This window comes from Jatropha curcas, chromosome 4, assembly GCF_041381405.1.
Source record: "Jatropha curcas cultivar XTBG-Jc1 chromosome 4, XTBG_Jcur_1.0, whole genome shotgun sequence".
In the NCBI taxonomy this organism is placed as follows: domain Eukaryota; kingdom Viridiplantae; phylum Streptophyta; class Magnoliopsida; order Malpighiales; family Euphorbiaceae; genus Jatropha; species Jatropha curcas.
Genome location: NC_143154.1, coordinates 29,956,031 through 29,978,583, shown reverse-complemented (window position 1 = coordinate 29,978,583; position 22,553 = coordinate 29,956,031). Strand labels below are relative to the sequence as shown.

Below are 22,553 nucleotides of genomic sequence, written 5' to 3'. Positions count from 1 at the left end.
TATATCAAATAATTTCTCTAATTCATATTTTTAGGACATTAGGAATTATAAAAATAAGAAACAGTTAATCTTTTACCGGACAAGAGAGATGAAATAAGAGCGATTCAATTAGTAAATAAATTTAGCCGCTAAAATTTATATTTTTTTCCTTTTTCTAAGTAATTAAAATTCAACAAGAAATTTAAATTATAACCTATTAATTTTTTAAAAAAAAAAGTTTACACTCCTTGAAAGTTATGCAGCAGTGATAGCAGAATCATTGTAATCATAATGTTCTTAGTCCCACCGTGTACTAGGGTGATTAAGCCAAAATCAAATTTGAAACTCAATCATGTTAGTGAGTATTATATATATATTTTTGAGAACTGAGTTAAAGTTTGCTTTATTCTATTATCACTTTCCTAAGCATTCTTCTTTGCGAATATAAAATGAAAACATTCAAATTAATATTATAATAAGATTTAGAACAGAAATGGCCAAAAGAAAGATTTGGAGGAGCTTTTTCGAATTCTTGAAATTATCAACTTTATATCATGTTTCTCGGCAATTATTTCTTTAATCATGTAAAAACATCCTTGATAATATCATGTTAATCTTTTTTTTTTTAAAGATTATTCTCGTCCTAAATATATAATAAAAGTCATTTAAAATGTACATGTAAATATGAAGAGACACGTTCAGATAAATTAAGTGTAAAATTAAAATTTTAATAACATATAATCCTATTATCTAATATTTAATATGCATATATAATTCTACTCGCATGTCGTACCATTAATTTTATTAAAATTAAGAATTGTAAGAATACAATTTGTACGATATATCTTATCAGTTGTCACACATAATGAATTTCATATAAAGGGTATGCAATGCAATAGATTTCATGTGAATACAATAATTTGAAATTTACTCTAAGAATCCCTATTTAATTTCAAATAAATCAATCTCAATCAAGTAATTATATTATAAATTATAAAATTTTTTATAAAAAAATGCAGTCCATTCGCTGATCCAATCGGGTTGGTAATTACAAGTTTACATTATACTCTTAATAATCCCTTCAATTATGGCAATTATTTTAACGAACATTATCCAGAAGATAATCAGTTTCACAACCGTCGGAAGTTACAGCCTCCTTTCTATTTACCCGAAAAACAGTTAGCACTAGCAGAGAGTGGGCGAAGGGCACTTCAGTAAACTTAGCCTACCCAGTATCTACCGCTCTATTATGCGTCGTATTTAATTAATTAAACGCACCGTCACGTTAACTTACGGATTTGTATATATCTTAATGGAGGGAGGGACGTTTAAGTAATTTGACAGATATACTAAATAAAGGAGGGAGAGAGGGGAGTTATGAATGCGGGACCCACAAAAGCCGTGACTTGACCTTTACTACTACTACCGGTTTCACTCTACCATCACCACCACCTCTACCACCATCTTCTCTTCTTCGCTCCAACTTAAAGCCCCTCCGGTTTTATCTGTGCACATCTCACACGATTCTCGTTTCTGTTTCTCTCTCTGTGACCTCGTTTTCATAACACGAGCATTTATTGTCTCGGGAACCAAACATTGTGTGAAACAACCTGCTAGCTGTTTCATTGACCTTATGGTAGTTTCGTTTTCTTTGCACTATGGCCACTTCAGGTGTTGGTAGTTATAGAAATGGCAATCATAGCAGCAGGAACTCTCTCAGCAATAACAGCAAAGTGGATAGACCTCTCTCTTTAAACTCAAATCCGAAGAATTCTTTTAAATCCAAGTCCTTGCCGACTTCGGGGCTCCGGAAAAGCGCTCCTGGTTCTCTTGGAGGTGCTTCCGGAGCCGCCAAGGATGGTACTGGAGGTTTGTTTCTGCCTTTTTTTTTTTTTTTTTTTTAGTGATTGAGAATTTGAGATCTTGTTATGTTGTTGTGGTCTTTTTTTTTTTTTTTTTTTTTTTTTTTGGAAATGGTTAGTTTTTGAAAGCAGAGTGGCAGGATAACAAAGTTTGAATTTTAAGTCATTTCAAAAATAGAAAATTCTATTAATGAAAGTTTGAATTCGCAATTTTAATTTGAACCACTTCATTTAATTGCTTTGAACTGAGAAAAAGGTTGTTTATTCCTCTTTAGTTTCAATTTTCCTGCCTTTTTTTCCTTGGGAGTCGCAAAATTTAGATTGGTTAAAACCGCTTGTCTGTCAATGTTGATCATTACAAACTTCTAATTATGCATTTTTGTTGAAGCTTGTAAAGGATGAATCGTTATTTGATTTTGATTGCGTGTAGTTCCTGGAAGAGTAAGAGTAGCTGTGAGATTGCGGCCACGAAATGCAGAGGAAATGGTGGCAGATGCTGATTTTGGTGATTGCGTAGAATTACAGCCGGAGGTATTTTGACAAAGTTTTAAATAAATTGCATATCCGTTCGATAAGTTTGTACTAATTAAATGCCAGATAACTTCTCTTCTGTATCTCTGTTGATTTTAGCTTAAAAGGTTGAAACTGCGGAAAAACAACTGGGACTCGGATACCTATGAGTTTGATGAATTGCTCACTGAGTTTGCTTCACAAAAACGTGTTTATGAGGTTGTGGCAAAGCCCGTTGTAGAGGTAAAACTTATAGATGTTTTTATTTCTACTTTTTATGGTATACCTCTAGGTTCATTTTACATTTCTTTGCGTTCATTAATGAAGTAAAAATAGTGGCGAAGAGCAGAGCTTTTCAATTTAAACAAATAAATTAGAATGCATTTTTTTTTAAATGGATATTTTTGAACTTAATAAAGATGGTGCAGTTCCTGAATAAATATAAGGGCACTACGATTCCCTTCCTCCTACCTCTAGAATCTTTTTCCTTCTCTGTTTTGGTAAGTTGATTCATTATCAAGAGAAATCAAAGTGGTTCTGTCCTAGTAATGCTGTTGTTAATTATCACCTCTCCAATTAGGTTAGATTGAATGTATTATAATTGAACTTATTCTATGGTTCATTTATTACTTCAGAGTGTTTTGGACGGATATAACGGCACAGTCATGGCGTATGGGCAGACTGGTACTGGTAAGACATATACTCTTGGACGACTTGGAGAGGAAGATACAGCTGCTCGTGGGATAATGGTTCGGGCTATGGAGGATATACTGTCAGATGTTTCCTTGGAGACAGATTCTGTGTCTGTCTCCTATTTACAGGTTGTTGGCCATTACAGAAATTTTTTATTCTAAATCTGGTGTTATAATTAGTGCTGTCTATGCTAAATTATGGAACAGGCATATCTGTCTAATATTTTGTTTTTTAAAAATTTCAGTTATATATGGAGACCATACAGGACCTCCTTGATCCATCTAATGATAACATTGCTATCGTGGAAGACCCAAAGACTGGAGATGTTTCAGTACCCGGAGCTAGCCTAGTAGAAATTAGAGATCAGGAGAGTTTTTTGGAACTATTACGGTTAGGGGAAGCACACAGATTTGCTGCTAATACAAAATTGAATACTGAATCTTCTCGTAGTCATGCTATTCTAATGGTGAATTAATTTGTTTTTCCTTATTTTACGATTAATTACTTTGAACTAGCTGGAAGCTAATGAAAGTTGTTTGAAATTCTGCCTGCATTTTTGAGTGCAACACTAACAGACACCTCAAATACTATAGGTAAATGTAAAGAGGTCTATCAAGGGAAGAGATTCTACTCTTTCAAGTGAAAATGGTAATGGCCCTCACATGGTTAAAAGTTTGAAACCTCCTGTTGTTCGGAAAGGCAAGCTTGTTGTGGTAGATCTTGCTGGCTCAGAACGTATTGACAAGTCAGGTAAGTGCACAAGGTTTGGATTTGAAACATGTACCATTAGCCCATTACCACCTTTTTTTTAACATGGTCTCATGATTGTTTTCCTCTCCTCTCATTTATTTTTCTGCTTCACTCATTTGGGAACCTTTTCTAATTTTTTCAGCATGTCTGTAACTTAAGAGCCTATATTTGTCTTGGCTCTTGATAGGTTATATTTCTTTAATTGTGCTGTTAACAGCTGCATATGCAAGCATTTTCGCCTGTAAAATGCACAATACCTGATTTTGATGGATGACACACTTGTATAACATGGTTAATTGTAACCTGCAAATACTAGGTCGATTGTTGTCTATGTCTGGATGTGTAACCCAGTTAGGAATATGTAGTGTGTTAGTAACACTGAATGAATAAATCTCGCACCTTGGCCCCTGCAATCTGTTCATTTTCAGGGTTAAGGTCACTCTGATTTTTTCCCTATTTTCACTTCTCTTGGGATCATTCTTAGTGTATTGTGCTCACTATCACGTTTGAAATTTGTTTATTCATTCACTATTTTGCAGGAAGCGAGGGACATACACTAGAGGAAGCCAAATCTATCAATCTCTCCTTGAGTGCACTAGGGAAGTGCATTAACGCACTGGCAGAAAATAGTCCCCATGTCCCAGTTCGTGATTCAAAGCTTACTAGGTTGCTTCGAGATTCATTTGGAGGTAATATGTTTGTATATGTGGTATATATTTTCCTTTTGTGCTTAGGTTTCTACTATCTCATGCATGAACACGTCCTTTGGATTCTTATAAAAAAAAATTTGTGGCTCAGAATGCTCATTTATGGATTCCTATAGATTATACAATGGCAAAATTGTCAGTCACTGGATTACATTGGCTTTTTCACTGAATTAAGGGGTTATTTACTGGATAAATAATCATTGACTTTATGCAGTCATGTTTTAATGTCTGTGATCTGGGTGGTTTGAAATACACGTAGAATTGCATAATGCAGAATCAATTTCACTTCCTTACTCTACCCCTTCTGTAAAGTTTATCCATCCACAAAATTTTAGGGGCACCTTATATGGAATTGTAATATCTAACTAAATTACTATAAAATATCAGTTGAACAATTGAAGTTACAAAAGCAAGTCTGCGTTCTTCGATGCAATATTTCAGGTGCCTGACTAAATGAAATTTTAACAGGGACAGCGAGAACTTCATTGGTTATTACTATTGGTCCATCCCCACGCCATCGAGGAGAGACAGCAAGTACTATAATGTTTGGACAAAGGGTGGGCACTGAAGTCACTAACTTTTCCTTTTATATGCTGCAGTACTGTGATTTTGAAGATGGCATTATAGTATAGCTGATGCAGTTGTCAATTTTCATATTTTCCCATCATCTTCAATATGCTGCAGTACTGTGATTCTAGAAATGCCATATTCTTTATCCTTGATATGTCCTTTACTTCCTATTATCCATAATGATGCGATCTCTTCATTTTAGGCAATGAAGGTGGAAAATATGTTGAAATTGAAGGAGGAATTTGATTACAAAAGTTTGGCTAGACGGCTAGATATACAATTGGACAAAGTCATAGCAGAACATGAAAGGCAGCAAAAAGCATTTGAGGTGGAAATCGAAAGAATAACTGTAGAAGCACAAAATCAGATTTCTGAGGTTGAAAAGAGCTATGCAGATGCATTGGAGGTACCTATTTTTGTCAATAAATGAGTTTTGGTTTGTTTGTGGGTGGATGGGTGGATGAGTTTTGGTTTGTTTGTGGGTGGATGGGTCGATTGGTGAGGTGAGAGAATCACTCACATTCCGTTTTTCAACTTGTATGTTAGAAAAGTTCTCGGTGTTGTACATATAATGCTATAATACCTTTTAGCGTTGTTATTCGCATTGAAATTTTCATAAAAAGCTTTAAACATATGATTAACTGATTATTTGTATGAGCTTTGTACATTTTACTATTAGGAATATAACTTTTTTATTTATTTATTTATGTGGGAACAAGCTTTTCCACATTACCCATGGTTTAATTGCCCCTTGAACTTGTTTTTGTTAGTTGTTGTGCTTGATCTGGTGGACTGGATTCTTTTGTTTCTTTTATTTGTTTATTTATTTATTTTTTTGTAGAAAGAAAGAGTGAAATATCAAAAAGAGTATATGGATTCAATAAAGAAACTGGAAGAAAAGTGGAAGATGAACCGGCAAAAGCATACTAATGATGAAAACAAGCCTGGAGGAAAAGATGCCAGTTCTGATGAGAAATCTAAGGGAGAGGTAATTATATAACACCTTGTAGTTTTTCAATTGCCATGGCCTTTAATATTGTTAAGTTGGTGGTGTCACTTCACCTGTGTCGTTCCTCGCATGTGATATTCATTTGAAGCACGTGTTGATTATAATTGAAGGTAAATAATATTGGCAATGTGGAAAGCAATTAGTTTGGCATCAGTGAGCTGTGAAATGCTTAGAAGGCCTGGCTATTATACTTAATTTTCAATAGAAAAATTTTAATATTTAAAATTCATTGCATATGATGGCAAGAAACCAAGCTTATAGAAACTTTTGCTTTCTAACTTTTTGTTTCGTGTAATTAGGCTCTGACTAGTGTTTGAACTAACAACCTCACAGCCTTGGTGACAACTATATTCTCATCAAGGCCAAGCCCATTGATACACCCTAACATTTAATTGCTACATCTTTTGCCTTCCTAGACATGCTGATGTTGGTGTTAAAAAGATCAAAACCTAGGTTTTGAAGCACTTCCCTTAAAATCAATTGTTGGATGTTTTCACTACTTTGATTGTTGTATAGACAATTTTTGGTCTTCACCCTCTCACTTGTGGTGCACAGGATTGCAGGGTTGCTGCTGTGGAGGAACTTGCTGAGGTAAAAAAATTGCTTCACAAAGAAACACTCTTAAGGAAGGCTTCCGAGGAGGAAGTTGATAATCTTAAAAGTCAGTTGGCTCAATCAAAGAAGTCAGAGGTATGTTTTTTGTGTCCCTTGGTAGTTCTTATTCTTCCTTTGTTTGAGTTGGTGTTAACTCTAAACTTGGTATGCTAGGCATCAGGAAATTCTGAGATTTTAAAGCTTCGAAAGATGCTGGAAGATGAGGTGCACCAGAAAGAAAAACTTGAGGGGGAAATAGCACTACTACAAAGTCAGTTGTTACAATTGAGTTTTGAGGCTGATGAGGTATGCTCTTCATGGGAATTACTAGTATGTTACAGTTTGGTGAAAGCTTTTTAAGTTACTTCTAAGAGAGAGATTCGTTGATGCCATGAGCAGCAGGGTGCCATGCCTGGAATTCTAATTGTGAATCTTTTTTTTTTTTTCCATCCTTTTTACTTACCCCACAAATATAACAACTGCAGAAGTGACCAAATGTTTTAAGCACGACTTAAAAAATTAATTGGTTGTTTATTATGAGATGTTAGGGCTTGTGCACTCATATTATTAACAAATGAGTCATCACCTACAATGTTGTGTGCGTATGACACTAAAAAGTGTGACTGGTTGATATCTGGAATCTTAAGCCTGACTATTGTGTACGTTTCAGACAAGAAGAAGACTTGATAGAGGCGGTTCTGAAAAAATTCTTGGTGGCCTAGATTCTCAAATGTCTCAATTTAAGCATCCACAGCTCAATGATTCAGGAAATGGGGAGAAGGCCTCTGTAGCTAAACTCTTTGAACAAGGTAATAGTTGGTGCCATCAATCTATGTACTTTTTTTATTAGGTTGGCTCTGTAGTATAGTTTATCTTCTTTGACTTTTCCCCATAATCTAATCCAATATTTTTTCAGTTGGGTTGCAAAAGATTTTGTCATTGCTTGAAGCAGAAGATGCTGATGTGCGAATTCATGCAGTGAAAGTCATAGCAAATCTAGCAGCTGAAGGTGCATTTCTACCTGTTTCTGAGAACTTCTTTTTAACATTCTTCAACTTTATCTCGGCTTACTTAGAATGGCCATAGTGCTGAATATGCCTCCTTGTAAGCCATTGCAGACTTCAAGTCTTGCTGCAAGTGAATGTGTTAGTTTTTCTTGTTATTGCACTTCCTGATATTGGTGACTCAGAAATGTTACAACTGTTCGAGGGCTTCATTACTGTTCATCCTTTTAAAATATGAAGACCCATTAAATAATTGAATGGGTTTAATTGCTGTTGTTTCGTGCATGCACTTATAGTGCTGCTTGGAGTACAGGTGTACAACATGTAACTGGCAACACTTCAGCATATTTTCAACTTAGAGGATTCTTCAGGACTAATATTGTTTGTCATTAAGAGAGGAATTTCATGTTTGCAGAAGTGGATGATACATGTCGACTTCTAATTGAATTGACGATCACCCATAATGCAAGGACTTCTTGTGTAAAATTTTTGCCATGTTATAGTTGTTTCTCGTGATTTCTTGATACATTTCCATAAATGTTATGATCACTTCTAGGTCAATAATCACTTGCCACACTTATTTCATCTCCCATTAATGATGTGAGATTCCCACTGTGCAGAAGCAAATCAAGAGAAGATTGTAGAAGCTGGTGGTCTTACATCACTGTTGACACTCTTAAGCAGCTGTGAAGATGAAACTGTACATCGAGTTGCAGCAGGTGCCATTGCCAATCTTGCAATGAATGGTAAGCGTTTTGTCACTTGATCTTGTTAAAATCATTACTTTTCTTAATGGGTATTTCATCTTCCTTGCATGACTTTTTTCTATATTCAATCAGAAACCAACCAAGAGCTTATAATGGCTCAAGGGGGAATTCGTTTATTATCCATTACAGCAGCCAATGCTGAGGATCCTCAAACCCTTCGAATGGTTGCTGGAGCCATCGCTAACCTTTGTGGCAACGGTAAACTTCTCGGATAGTTTTAGATGTTTACTCTAACTGAGTTTAAAATGTTATCTGCCTCCTTAGTACCCCAAAACTTGGAAGTTTCACTTGGTTTGATGACTTTTATCTGGCATCGGATGAAAATCTAAGGGGATAAATATTATAATCTGTCAATTCCATACATCTGTGAGCCTGTAAACAAGTAACATGAAGTTGTGCTATCCAGATAAGTTGCAAATGAAACTAAGAGGTGAAGGTGGCATTAAGGCTTTACTAGGAATGGTGAGATGCAGGCATCCTGATGTCCTTGCACAAGTTGCTCGTGGAATAGCGAATTTTGCAAAATGCGAGTCAAGAGCATCAACTCAAGGTAAATTAAATACTTTAGGAAGAGGCCTCATTGAAAAATGCAGTGCTATTTTTAATGTACAACATATTTGCTCTGCCTTTCATGCAATTAACCGTTAAATTAATATTTTCCATTTAAATCTTTATCTAATTATTGGTTGTATGCTAAATTCCAGAGTCAAGTCTCTATTTACATATTATTCTGAATTAGTATCTTAAGTGGTGCAGGAAATAAGAATGGGAAGTCTCTTCTGATTGAGGATGGTGCACTTCCATGGATTGTACAAAATGCAAACAATGAAGCCTCACAAATCAAGCGGCATATAGAGCTTGCACTCTGCCACTTAGCACAACATGGTAAGTTTGCTTCTTCATTTAGACATTAATCAATATCTTGAATTGAATGCCATTTATAAGCAAAGAGTGGTTGAATTGACTGCCTTGCAGAAGTAAATGCAAAAGACATGATTAGTGGAGGTGCACTTTGGGAACTGGTTCGCATCTCGCGAGACTGTTCAAGGGATGATATAAGAACTCTTGCACATCGAACCCTAACTTCTAGCCTTACATTTCAATCAGAATTGAGGCGGCTACGTATAAATTATTGATGAACTTATGCAGATGGCATTGGATTTGAAGATTTAGAGAAGAGCATATCAACTTTAATTAGTTTATTATTGATTGTTTCTCCCTGCTAACAAGAGCAAGCAAGAATACTATGTGCTATATTCTTGTTGAAATTTTGTTATTAATTATTAGGGCTGTGATTTTGAGTCCCCTGAAGAGGTTGAGTACATAGAGAAAAAAGAAAAAAAAAAAGCCTCAGGTTTGTGATAAATTACTGTTTCCAAATTATAACACTAGTGAGTCCATCCCTGTATTAGCTTGTAGCTAGTTAGTGTATAAGTTTGTTTGTATATGAAATGAATAGGGGAAAACACTAACATTCAAGCATTTATTGTAAAGTTCAAAAACAGAAAAAAAAAACATTTAGATTGAATATGTTGGCCATTGTTATGTAATGCATACTTTTACTCCAGAGCAATTTATGGGTATTGTACTTTTATATCTGAAAACTAGATTTTCAGGGTGATGTGAGTGTAGAGTGTAGAGTCTGGTATATTGTTTGGAGTTATTGTGGAGTCGGTAGCGATGAAAAGAAAATCTAGAAATAGCCATAATTGCATGTCTGATAGTCTGAGATCATAGGTACTGGACAATCATGGAACTTGTATACGTTATGATTCAAAAGTCCAAATTCTCATCAGATTCGCATTCCTAGAAAACTGCCTCACAATTCACAACACTGCTGAGAACGCAAATTGCACATTGAACAATTTGCGTATCAACACTGCCAAGTGCCAATTTTTATTTGTTTTTTTAATTTAAACTATGTTTCTTTTTCTTTATTTATCCTTTTAACTTTAGCCTCTTAAATTTTAGTAAAGCTTTTAGTTTATATATATATATATATGTCATAAGAAAAGCTTCACACCATACTAGTCAATTTAATGTGTTCCGGGTTTCCCTGAACGCAAAATACAAAGCTTCTATTAGCGAAGACGATTATAAGGAAAAAGTCTAATCTTTAAGTCTCTGTTTTCACATTGAGCAATGTCAAAGTGGGTTTCTCAAGAAATAGAATTATTTTTTCCTTGTACCATAATTTGTTTCTTCATTAGTAAAATCATTATAGGGGCACTTCAACAATAAATGGGTAATGGTTGTTTTTTTTTTTTTTTAAGAATTTAAGAAGGGATTTGAAAATGAATATATTATCAAGTCATTTATAAATTAATATGTAATGTTTTTCTTTCATTTTTTTTTTTTTTTTTTTTAAGAATGATTAAGTGAATTCAATGAAATGAATGGAAGTGAAAAATGGACCTATATCATAGGTCAAACCATAAAAAGAATTATCAACTTGTGATACTTTCCAAAATTTTAGTCGATTTTTTTAATTTTATCAAAGTTAAGGATATTTTTTATTATTTGGCCTATATAATATATATACGTAATAAGAAAAAGATGAATGGCTTAATTTTATTTTTTGACGGAGTAATAGAAGAATCATGTAATGAAACGACACACCCAGTTCAAATCCGACTACATTGCTTCCAAGTTTCCAACCATTTTGTCGTGTGCGGGCGACAGGTAACACTAACAACAGATTCTGTAGTTCTCATATGAACGGTATATCTTTCGGAAATAGACGGAGGAATAATATCCTTTCACAAATTTAAAATTTTGACGTTGTAGTCTCTTCCAATGAACGCCCGCCGTTCCATGCAGACGACAGGTAAAAAGAGTTGACCGGTCGTTTACATAAGAGAGACATAGTTTTCAAAATAAACAGACAACTGACATAAACCGGATTTCTTCCAAAGCAAAACGTCAAGTTTCCGACTGTGGAGACAATAAGCTAAAACTAGGGTTTGTTTGGCGAGTCGTAACGAAGATATATATATATAAAGAACAGTCGTTTAACAAAGAATATACCAGTGCAGTGCAGTATCATTGAGTTAAATCTTATTTGTTATACTTAATTTATCTTTCATAGAATGAAATGAAATTTTAAAAAAATAATTGTTTTCTTTAAAGAATAAATAAATAGAGTTTAATAATACATTTTAAGAAAAAAATTTTTAAATTTGTTTTTGCACCAAAATATTAGTCAACCAAGTCTGTCTAATGTTTGTCATCGTGAAACATGCATACAAGTCCCAAATAGAAAAACTCTCTCTATGGTCCAAAAATATAAAAAATGTCCAAACTAAGGATTTGACAAGAACTAATGTAGAAATAGCTAGAAGAAGAAGAAAGATTAGTATTCCCAACTATACTATCAATACTTAATACTACGTCTCCAAAGAAGAGGTTATAATATATATATATATATATATATATATATATATATATATATATATATATATATATATATGATGAGCTGCCCAACCATTTAAGAACTACGAAATGAAGTACCAGTAATTAACAGAGAAATGGTTGGTATCAAACCTACCAGAATAATTGAACTTAATTAATGGCAATGGGCTTTAATTACTGATCATACAGAAAAGAAGACAGTTGGGTTCAGGTTCAAGAACCTACCTTTAATTGTGAAGAAATAGGTAGACCACCAAAAAGGAAGATGAAAGGAAATAAGAGAAAAGAAGCCCATTGTTCATGTTTCTTTGCAACACAGGAAAGCAAAAGTACAAAATTATTATTAGATATGCATATATTAAGCATTAAATGATAAATTTAAGAGAAAAACAAAAAAAAAAAAAAGAAAGCAATAATACATATAACACATGGAGGTGTAGCTAACATAACAATAGCAAGTGGAGAGAATCTGAGCATGTTTTTGCTTCATATTTACAGCAAGTCGCTGCCCAATCCAATCCCTAAATTCTTTAAATCTAATGAATTGAAAGAAAGAGAGAGAGATAGAATATAAGTCAGTAAATGGCTTTTTACGGAAGCGTTATGGCTTTGCCTCGGAAAGGAACTAGTTCAGAGCAGTGCACGTGTAAACCAGTACCCAAAATTATTTTGAGGTCTCCATATCTAAAACCGTAAGTTCAGTACAGTAAGTACTTTGTAGACCCAGTAGCTGTTGGGGTTTTTGTTTTACTTACTTACTAACCTCTAACAAATAAGTTACACGCGGAAAACTCAGTATATGCCCATACCTCTGTGCTTCTCGTAAATAGTTCACCACCTTCTCCCCTCCTTTCAAAACTCTCACCTTTAGTTCAACCCTCTTTCACCATTAATGAGAACGTAACACAAAATTATTTTCTATGACTACTTAAAGAAGATGGTAGACGTCAATTAAGTCAAAATATCCCAAATAAATAATATGGACTACTATTATTTTGATACAAAAGAAATATATGTCTGTATCCCTTCAAATAACATACACATAGCATACTATTTGTCCCTTTTGCAAGGAAATATAAAGAAACTGGCATTACTTGATAAAATTTTAAAAATGTTGAAATGCTCATTTTTTCCAAAGAAGAAACAAATTAGGGTATCTCTTATTATTACAAGAAAAACGAAAATTTTAATTATTTTTAATTTTGATTCCGATTTTCGATCCGAAAATTCTGTATACAACTCCATTGTCGTAGAGAAGAAGAAAATTGTAAGAGATGAAGTTGGAATATAACAAACACATTATTCGATGTTTTGTTTGGATCGGGGGAAACTTGCAGCACTACTTATTGACATAATGAAATGAAACTCACCGGATTAACACGTCCTTAAATTTTCCAGTCGTTCAATCAACAATCAGCAGGCATAGGTAATAATAAGCTAAAAATCTTGATCAAATGCAAAAGCAGCAACTCATAGAATATTTTAAAAGGAGTAAAACGAATTAAAAACCTGATGGAGAAAATGCTGAAAACCCAAATTCTCTAGCTAGCTACCAATTAAATTAAGTCTGTCATCTCTTGATAAACTAATTAAGCTGACGACGATGATGACGATGATGATGAGAAACTGAAAACTAGTACAGTACCCTTTGATCAATCTTTAACAATATGGTTAGTAAGGAGGTCGACCGCCAGTAGCCCAATAAGCCTCAGTTGGTAACTGAATAGAATTCAACAGATTTGGCTGCAACCCATGGAATAGCTGTGCGTTTGCTTCTCCTAAAACCTGCTGCGGCTGCTGTTGCTGTTGCCCAACCGCTCCTGGCGACCCAATTCCACCTCCTTGCATAGGTAATTGTGGATCTTCCTCTTCTAACGGAAGCCTTTCGTAAGCTGCGTTACTGAACGAAGCAGCCATAATAACAACAGGACCTGAAGCAGTTAACGTACCAACAACACTTCCACCTACTACTTGCCCTTGACCACCAGCTAAATATATAGTCAACCCCGTCGCAGCTGGCGGAGCTGGCGGTGGTAAAAATGACCCAGCTAGTGATAGTATCTCAAATCTACCATGTAAAGTAACAACTGCACCAGGGGAAGCTGGTTGTCTTAAAGTGACATTAGTTACAGTTCCAGTTCCGCTCATAATAGAAACCCCTCTTTGTCTTCTTCTAGCAAATGTAGCTACACTTTCAACAATATCACACCCATCCGCAACTTCCATGAGATGAGTACGTAAAGCGTTTGCGCTATCGCGGGTGATGATGATTGGAGGCTTTGGCTTGTTCTTGGATCCGGCCGGTCTGCCTCTAGGTCTTCTTGTTATCTCTCCTTGAGAACCGGTTGGGATTAGTTCTTTCCCTTCGCTGTTGTTGCCTTCATCGCGTTCGCGTTTTTGAGACTTGTTAAGGCCAGCGGCGCCGCTACTGCTGCCGCTTTGTTCATCTTCAGAATTGTTGTTGTGTTGTTGATGGTGAGGAAATTGATGGTGTAACTGGAAATCTCTAGTATGGAAAGGCGGTGGAAGAGAATGGCCATGAGCCGTTACTGGATCCATATTGTTTTCCCTTTTTTGACTTTTTTTTTTCTTTTACCTCTCTGACCTAATTAAGACCAAGAATTAATGGAAACACAGCACAACACAAAAGCAGCACTAAACGTTAACGTTTGTAGTGACTGAAAAAGGAAAAATTAAAGAAACTGGTTTAGTGGGAGCAGAGAGAGAAATAAATAACGAGAAACAAGAAAGAGAGAAGGAAGTCTTGTTATCTTGACTACTACTGTTGGGGCGGCTTTCTTTGTTTTCTTGGATTCTTGATTCTTGATTCTTAGACTAATGGTAATGAAAGTGAATTCTTGAGGTATTAGCTCCCAAGAAAGGAAAACATGGGTGGATTATTGGTGTAAGGCACCATAATTAGAGCTGAATTGAACATATATCAAGTAGTGGAATGTACAGAGAGAGAGAGAGAGAGAGAGAGAGAGAGAGAGAGGAGTAGGTGGTAGAGAGAAGATGGGTATGGCGTTTAAGGTTTTGTAATTGGGGGGTTTGGGTTAGGGTTAGATTGAGAGAGAAAAAAACAAAGATGAGAGATGGGTTTGGTTTTGGTTTTGGTAAGACTACTGCGTGCGTATGGGCGGTGGATCGGTCCCCACCATTCTCTCTCTCTTTCTTTGTCCCTTCCAGCACTCCACGTTCTCTCTCTCTTGTTTATATACATATACTATGATTTTTTTATTTTGTTAACTTAATTAGTCCTTATCTCCTAATTTCAACGTCTTTCTTTTCTCCTTTGCTAATCTTAAATTAGTACTTTGTTATCTGGAAAGAAATTTATATTTCACTATCAACCAATAGTAATTCAAAGCAGCAAAATTGATTAAATTTACCTGGAAAATTAGAGATTGAAATATGAAATTATTTCTGTTGAAAAGATTTTAACTTTAAAATACGCATGTACTGTTAGAGATGAAAATGAATTAGGTACAAAAACGATGCATTATTTAAAATTATTAATCAGATACTGTTTGATTGGTATTTCTACGTATTGTAAAAATTGTAGGGAGTAGAAGTTTTTGATTTTGAATCATTTCTCAATATAAAAATTATCATTGATTTAACGAAGGTTACTCAAAAGAGAGGATTATTCTTACTTGCTAGACGGTAATATTATTTTGACTGATTGCACATTCCATGTATAAAAAATAATATATTTAAAATTAAGTAAAAGAAGAGAAAGATTATATGTTTGATGATAACGTGGAAGAAATTATGGTAGCAGGAAGCAAAAAAAAAAGATGACCCACATGGAGCAACAGGTAGCAGCAAATCCTATCTATTTCTGTTTCAATGTTAACGTTGCGGTCCAAATGCTTCATAAGCATGACACGTGTCTCCTCCCCCGCTCCTTCGCGGTCTATTCCTATGGATCTTCACGGTATTTGTCATGCCTTGCATTGCACTTATGACACTTAATTAGGCCTTATCTATTCTTCTTCCTCCGTCGTCCTATTATTAGCTGAAGCTACAAAAAATAATTCTACGTACCCAAAAAATAAATAAATGAAAAAATATATATAAATACTAAGTTGAAATATAAAGAATTTTAGTTGTTTTATTGCATGAAATTGCAACGACATTATAAATTAATTCTACATAAATGTAATTATGCCCTTTTTATAAAATGATAAATTAAACGTTTTAACTAAGCATATTCTAATAATGATTAGTGATTAGATATAATGATTTGTTTAGCCATCTAATGCTTTTTGTTTTATTTTATGGCTGTTTTTTAACTAATGAATTAATTAGCATCCAAATTATTTGTACATATATCAATTAATTAGGTTAGATTTTTCATTTCGATGAGTCTAAAGACATATTTTCATATATTTGATATATGTACATTTCAAAGTTAATTTTTGAGTGTTACTGTATAGAATTCAACCTTGGTCAATAAAATAATGAGCAAACATCATTGTCAATTAAGACAATCCTTTGAATTATTTTATTAGTTGAATTAATATATATTCTTTTGGTTCCATGATTTTTGTTTTGGTTTGATTTCCACACCTATTATGAAAATTTAGTTTAATCATTAAAATTAAATAGTCCATATTAAATTATTCTTGAAATTAATCAAACCGTAAATAAACGTTTGATTAAATAGAGTTTTATTTTAGAGATTAAAGATTGATATTTTAATTTTATTTATATCAAGATTTAATTAATGAAAACGTAGTAATTTGACTATTTGTAGACAAGAAACATATTAATTAAGTGTAAAATAGTAACTTCATATATTATTTGCTTCTAACAAATGAAACAAGACAAAAATTTGAGACAGAGAAAGTAATATATTTTATCTATATTAAGATTAAAATATCGCTGCAAAAGAAAAATTAGCGTAAGATTTGAGTTGTTACTTTAGATATATACACGTTGTGAATTAATAAACATGAGATTTAATTTAGATTTAACTTATGCAAGATGATAATTAAAATTGTAAAATAAATTATAGCAGCCGTAGTAGACTTGGATGCAAGACTAAAACGAAAACCCAAAAATGAAAAATGTCTTTATCCTCGTGTGTAGAGTTAGTGAGAGTTGAAGTTAGAGAGAAGAAAAGGACAGAAAACACTGAATGATGAGATGAGAGACACAAATATTAGTACAGGGTGGAAGGAAGGAAGGAAGGAAGGTGGTAGTGGGTGGCGATGAGCATATGGGGATTGATTGTGGGGTTTGACCGCATAATCCAGAGTGTTTAGTAGAAGGAAGCAAAAGCAAGCAATAGAAGAGATGAAAAACGCGTGGGTTTCGCTGACACAGATTAAAAAAACAACAAATTGAACACGCACAGGCACAGGCTGCTGCTGCTGCTGCCTCTGCCTACACGAGCGCCGGAGAAGCTGCTGCCTCTGCCTGCGACTCATCAATCTGAAACAAAGCCACTCTCTACGCAAACCCATATGTTATATTATTCATTTCTTCTCTTTCCAAAGATGCTCTTTGTCGGCTTCATCTCTCTTATGGTGGCCCCTCTCTTTCATTTCTCGTCTTCTTTTTCTTCCGATCTTCATGCTTATCATCCATTTCTTTCTTTCTTTCTTTCTTTCTTTCTCAGATATATTTTTTATGTCTGTGTTTTTCAAGTGGATAAATCATTAAAATATTAAGCTTTCATTTTCAACACTGTTTATATATTTTGTACTTATGTGAAATCTTGATATTTGAACTTCCATTACAAGTTATACATATATATATGTCCATAAGCATTACATGAAATCTCTTATAACGCATGAAATTCGATTGCAAGTCTTTTTCAATAATTTTGCAAATAAAGATCGCCAAGTGATACAATTTACTTCTACTAATCAAATTGAATTATTTTCTTTCCCCTCAAGCATATAGAAGAAATGAATATCACAAAACCCTAGTAGTGTTTCATGTTGGAGGTATGGAAGGTGGGGAGGAGGGTGTTGGAAATTATGCTTTAATTATTTTGGACAGAATCAATTTTCATATTTGTAATATTAAAATTAATTGCGTAACATCACACATATCTTATTAATTTCCAATTTAGACAAACTCTCATTTTGGAAGGTGCAACAGATTAATCATCAAAACAAGCTAACTTCCTCAATTACCTAACTAAAGATATATATACATATATTAGTACCAAATAATATTACAACAAGTTGACTCGATTTTTGTCTGATTGCAACGTTTTTTAATTATATAATAAAATACATCTCCGTATAGATAAGCTAAATAATAAAGAAAAATACATTAACAATCAATAATAAAAACTATATATACCACAATATCTTGATAACTATTAGCAGAAAACCCAATCTTACGTTAGATCAGATTTATCATATGAACAAAATCTAAAGCAATAAATATTTCCATCCTGGTTTTTCCTGTCTTTTTTTTTTTTTTTTTTTTGTTGACTTCATAAGTTCACGGATAATAATGGTGAAGAGAGATAAGAGAGACACATACATAACATATACACATAGTCAATGCGATTTGCATTGACTTTTTAGACACAAATTAATATTAGGGCAAGGATAATGAGATGCTAACCATGCATTAATTATGAGGACAAGTGGGAGAACAAAATTAATTAATTAAGAAAAAATTTGTTCAGAAAAGAATATGCATGGATCATGCATGAATCAAGCTATTTTTTATTTTTCCTTTTGTTTTCTTAAAATTAAAAGATTACGTAATAATTTAGTTTTGTTGATTAATAGTGAAGTACATGTAATTTAGGAATTTAAATTTGAAAAATTTCTGAGAAAGTGAATTAAATGAAATTAATAGAACATTCAACACTTTAAGGCACATAATTTGTCTTTCTCATTGAGTCTGGCCGGCCGTGTTATTTTCTTTGAAAACAAACAAATGGAAAACGGAATCGGTCAACGGAGTACTCACCTCACCTCACCAGACCACCATATCTCTTTTTAACCAATTTAATGTCTTATAGTATAAAATAAAATTGGATGTTAAGTGGGTCTACCCTAAAATCTTCAAACAATTAGAGAAACAAACAAATTAGCAGCCAAAAGATTGCTGCTCTTTAGACTTTTTGCATATGGGAAAATGCCTGTTCCCTTTCTTTTTTTTTTTTTTTTTTTTTTATTTTCTTGAAACCATTAATTAACCAATAAATTCACTTGATTACTAACTTAACTGTCCAATAAGAAATCAGATCACAAATCCTAAAGTCACTTCAATAACACATGATTCTACTATCATCGGTCTGTCTGCTTTTGTTTTTTTTTTTTTTTTTTTTTTCAGTATTAGACTATTAATTAGGTCAGGGATGCATTTAATCATCCATTTAATTGGTAGAATCTTGAAATTATTTTTATATCTTAATAATGGTAGTAAGTGTTAGTAGTGAGTTGGATTCCCTAAGCTTTCAAGGTCACAAGAATTGATATAGTTTTGTCCTTTGTCAAACACAATTTAGGGACCTTGCTTCATCCCCTCAAACTCGTTCAAAACAATGTTGAACTCACGGGCTTATGAAAGATTTATGAAAGATTTAACATTATTTGCATCTTGTAATTCAAATCCTAGTTCAAAGTAAGCAATCGCAATCTTTGAGTCATGTTCGTAAAATTGTAATATGATATCATATGATTTGCTATTATAAACTCCATCATATATATATATATATATATATATATAATTTTAAAATAATATTATAGTCAAACTCTTTGAGTCTGTTTTAACATTGAAATTTTTGAATAACTTTTCATAAAACGCTAAAATTTTAAGAAAAGACTTGTCTGCATTAGGTGCATAACCCCATTTATGGACCAAGCAAATGAAATTAAAAATTTTTCTAAGAAGTATTCCGACTCTATCTTTTTTCCAAATGTATAATAAAAAATATTTTTCTTTCAATAAATTTTTAAAACTAAATGTTATTGAAATTAACCTTTTAGAGTCAAAATACTAAAAATTACTTAACAAGTTATTATCGAACACCGTATATACATGTTCATATATGTAAAACCTAAAAAGAATGAGAAAATCCAAACAAGTCCTCTAGAGAAAATGACAAATTAAAGAAATATATATGCATGAGGTAGGTTGAATGGTGAGATGGTGAGGGGTGGGGTGGGGTCTTCAAGAAAGGCAGGCTCTTACCTTGAGAAAGAAGTTGTGGAAAATGATGATGAGGAAAGAGATGAATACTTAGAAAGTAACAAAGAGCTTTAATTTTTTCTAGTGGCTCAATCACATAATAATAATAATAATTAAAATTAAATAAAAGTCCATTAATTAGGGTTGATTAAAGAAATGAACCCACCATTACCATCTTCTTATTAAACAATCATATCCCATTTTATGCCTTAAACAAATCAAACCCATGTGAAAGGCACCTTATGCCTCGAATCCATAATAGTATTGCACGTTTCAGCTTTCTCATCAAAAGTCCTCTCTTCTCTTTCAACTTCAATGTCTCTTGTTTTTTTCCATTATTTTTGCTTAATCTCCAGGAAGGACCAGTACTAACCTTTCACATGTAGTGGGGTTTAATTAATTAATTAATTAATTAATTGTTAATTACAGACTAAGCAAACGACAAATAAGGCACCCACGTGATCAAAGGTCAATTGGCCATCTATGTGGAATCTTGTTGGTCATTACTTCACCTGCTTGATCCAATGTTACCTTTGTTTGACAGTTTCGTTCACACTCTTTTTTTTTTTTTTTTTAAATTATTAATATTTGCATAAAACTTTGCTTAATTTTTTAATTATTAAATTTAAATTATGAAAATATTTTCTAGGTAGAAAAGTAGATCTTAGCAACAATTTTTTCAGTTAGCTTTCTCTTCACCTTATTTATCTACAATTTCTTTAATTCACCTTATTCATCCGAGAAAAAAAATTAATTTTGATAAACATATTAATTAGCACAAAATACATTTAACCTAATATTTCAAAATTAAAAGGGCAAAGGAAAAAAATAAAAAACACCAATTTATAAAATAAATTCAAAAGAATTTTTGAGCGATCTCTATTATCTTTACAACTGAATATAAGCAAAACCTTAAACTAATTTTTGAAAAATTCTTACCCTTTATTTACAATTTTTTACTTATATTTAGCTTAAATAGTTCTTTTATACATCCAATTAATTAATAAGTGATCCATATGTTCAAAATTTATTAATTCAAATGTTTTTTTATTTCATTTTTGATTATCATGCTATCCGAGTATATATACTACACTTAGAATATATAAATTTATCCAGCAATAATTAATATTTCATTTCAAGTAAAAGGGAAATCTCCTTATCCCGACACTGTACATTTTCGATCAAATTGCTTATTATTATTATTATTATTATTATTATTATTATTTTATTTTATCTTTTCCGATGTCTAATTTATTTGAGTTATTAATGATAATGAAGAACTTAGAAGTATTTAATCATTGCATATATTAAATTAATTAAGAGTGATACAAGATTATTAAATTAAGAAAGGTAGGGGAAAATTTATGTATTCCAAAAAAGTGATGAGACAGGTAGCAATATGGTTATATTTTCAAAGGCCATATATATAGGGTTATGGAATTTTTCAAGTTCACGGAGAATTTTAGAAGTAAAGCCTGCCATACGACAAGGCTTCCAACACGACATGAAATATGCATATTTCAAACGCCTATGATGATCAAGAAAATGAAATTTCCGCTATAAAATTTAATGTGAACCCATTAATTGACCATTCAAAGTCCTGCTTGCAATGACATGAATGAATTCCAAAAATATTTAATTCTTCTACCTAATTGGGTCGATATAATATAATTAGTCACATTTCAACTCAAATCAATAATAAATTATTTTCTTCCCCTCTTAAACAGTAATTATTGAACACATATTTCCAAACAATTGGTAGCTATATATGCATAATAAAAAAAAAAAAAGTCGTATGCATCCCAACAAATAAATAGCATAAGTACAGGATTGCTGCCCAAAAGTGAAACTTTCACTTGCAACAATAAAAAATAAAAAACCCTAGAATTCTGTTCTAAAGTGATTGATTAGAAGGGGCATTTGTCTTTACAAGTGTACTTATAAAGCAGCTAGCTAAATGTAGACATCAAATATATTGCAATAATTAAGGGCTATATATATAAAAATACAAAAATATATATATATATATATATATATATGGTACAATATTTTTAATTATAAAGAAGCAAAGCAGCTTGGAAATTGAGCTTTAAATTAAATAAATAAAATTGTCAAAAGTTTTCAATACTAAAGTATGCTTAAGTTAAGGTTCTTGTCTAATATATATACATATATATATAGATAAGAAATTAAATTAAATCATAAATTAAGTATGCATCGATCATTATTGTACGGCAAGACCAGATAAATATATATTCAGACAAAACTGATAACTTTGAGACAATTACAAATATACAGGTTGTTGATTTTTAAATTAGTTTGATGTTAGTTTATCCTTATCGCAAAGCTAAAGTGCTTTTATTTTAAATTTTAGGTCATATTATTATTAATTAACAAATACACAGCCCTTAGAGAGCATGATAACAAAGGACCTAATATTATTTTAAATAACAAAAATTTTTTTTTTTAAAAAAGGTAATCTATATATACTGGATAATGCATATATAAATAAATAAATAAATGTA

The 22,553-nt window shown here is 32.6% G+C and overlaps 2 protein-coding genes across 2 annotated transcripts; one reads left to right on the top strand and one right to left on the bottom strand.

Annotated features, from left to right (window-relative positions):
• Positions 1-1,399: 1,399 nt before the first annotated feature.
• On the top strand, positions 1,400-10,018 carry ARK3 (armadillo repeat kinesin 3). Its single transcript, XM_012231683.4, has 19 exons — positions 1,400-1,848; positions 2,272-2,372; positions 2,472-2,594; positions 2,987-3,172; positions 3,289-3,510; positions 3,638-3,794; positions 4,334-4,483; positions 4,970-5,058; positions 5,274-5,477; positions 5,913-6,059; positions 6,636-6,770; positions 6,849-6,980; positions 7,345-7,483; positions 7,591-7,683; positions 8,299-8,424; positions 8,518-8,643; positions 8,852-8,995; positions 9,202-9,330; positions 9,421-10,018. Exons 1-19 carry the CDS (start codon positions 1,638-1,640, stop codon positions 9,579-9,581), a joined length of 2,775 nt encoding a protein of 924 aa, XP_012087073.1. The 5' UTR covers positions 1,400-1,637; the 3' UTR covers positions 9,582-10,018.
• A 3,293-nt stretch (positions 10,019-13,311) lies between these two features.
• On the bottom strand, positions 13,312-14,997 carry LOC105645936 (Putative AT-hook DNA-binding family protein). The gene has a single exon (XM_012231684.4). The coding sequence runs from the start codon at positions 14,413-14,415 to the stop codon at positions 13,528-13,530; it is 888 nt and encodes a 295-aa protein (XP_012087074.1). The 5' UTR covers positions 14,416-14,997; the 3' UTR covers positions 13,312-13,527.
• Between the last annotated feature and the right edge of the window lie 7,556 nt (positions 14,998-22,553).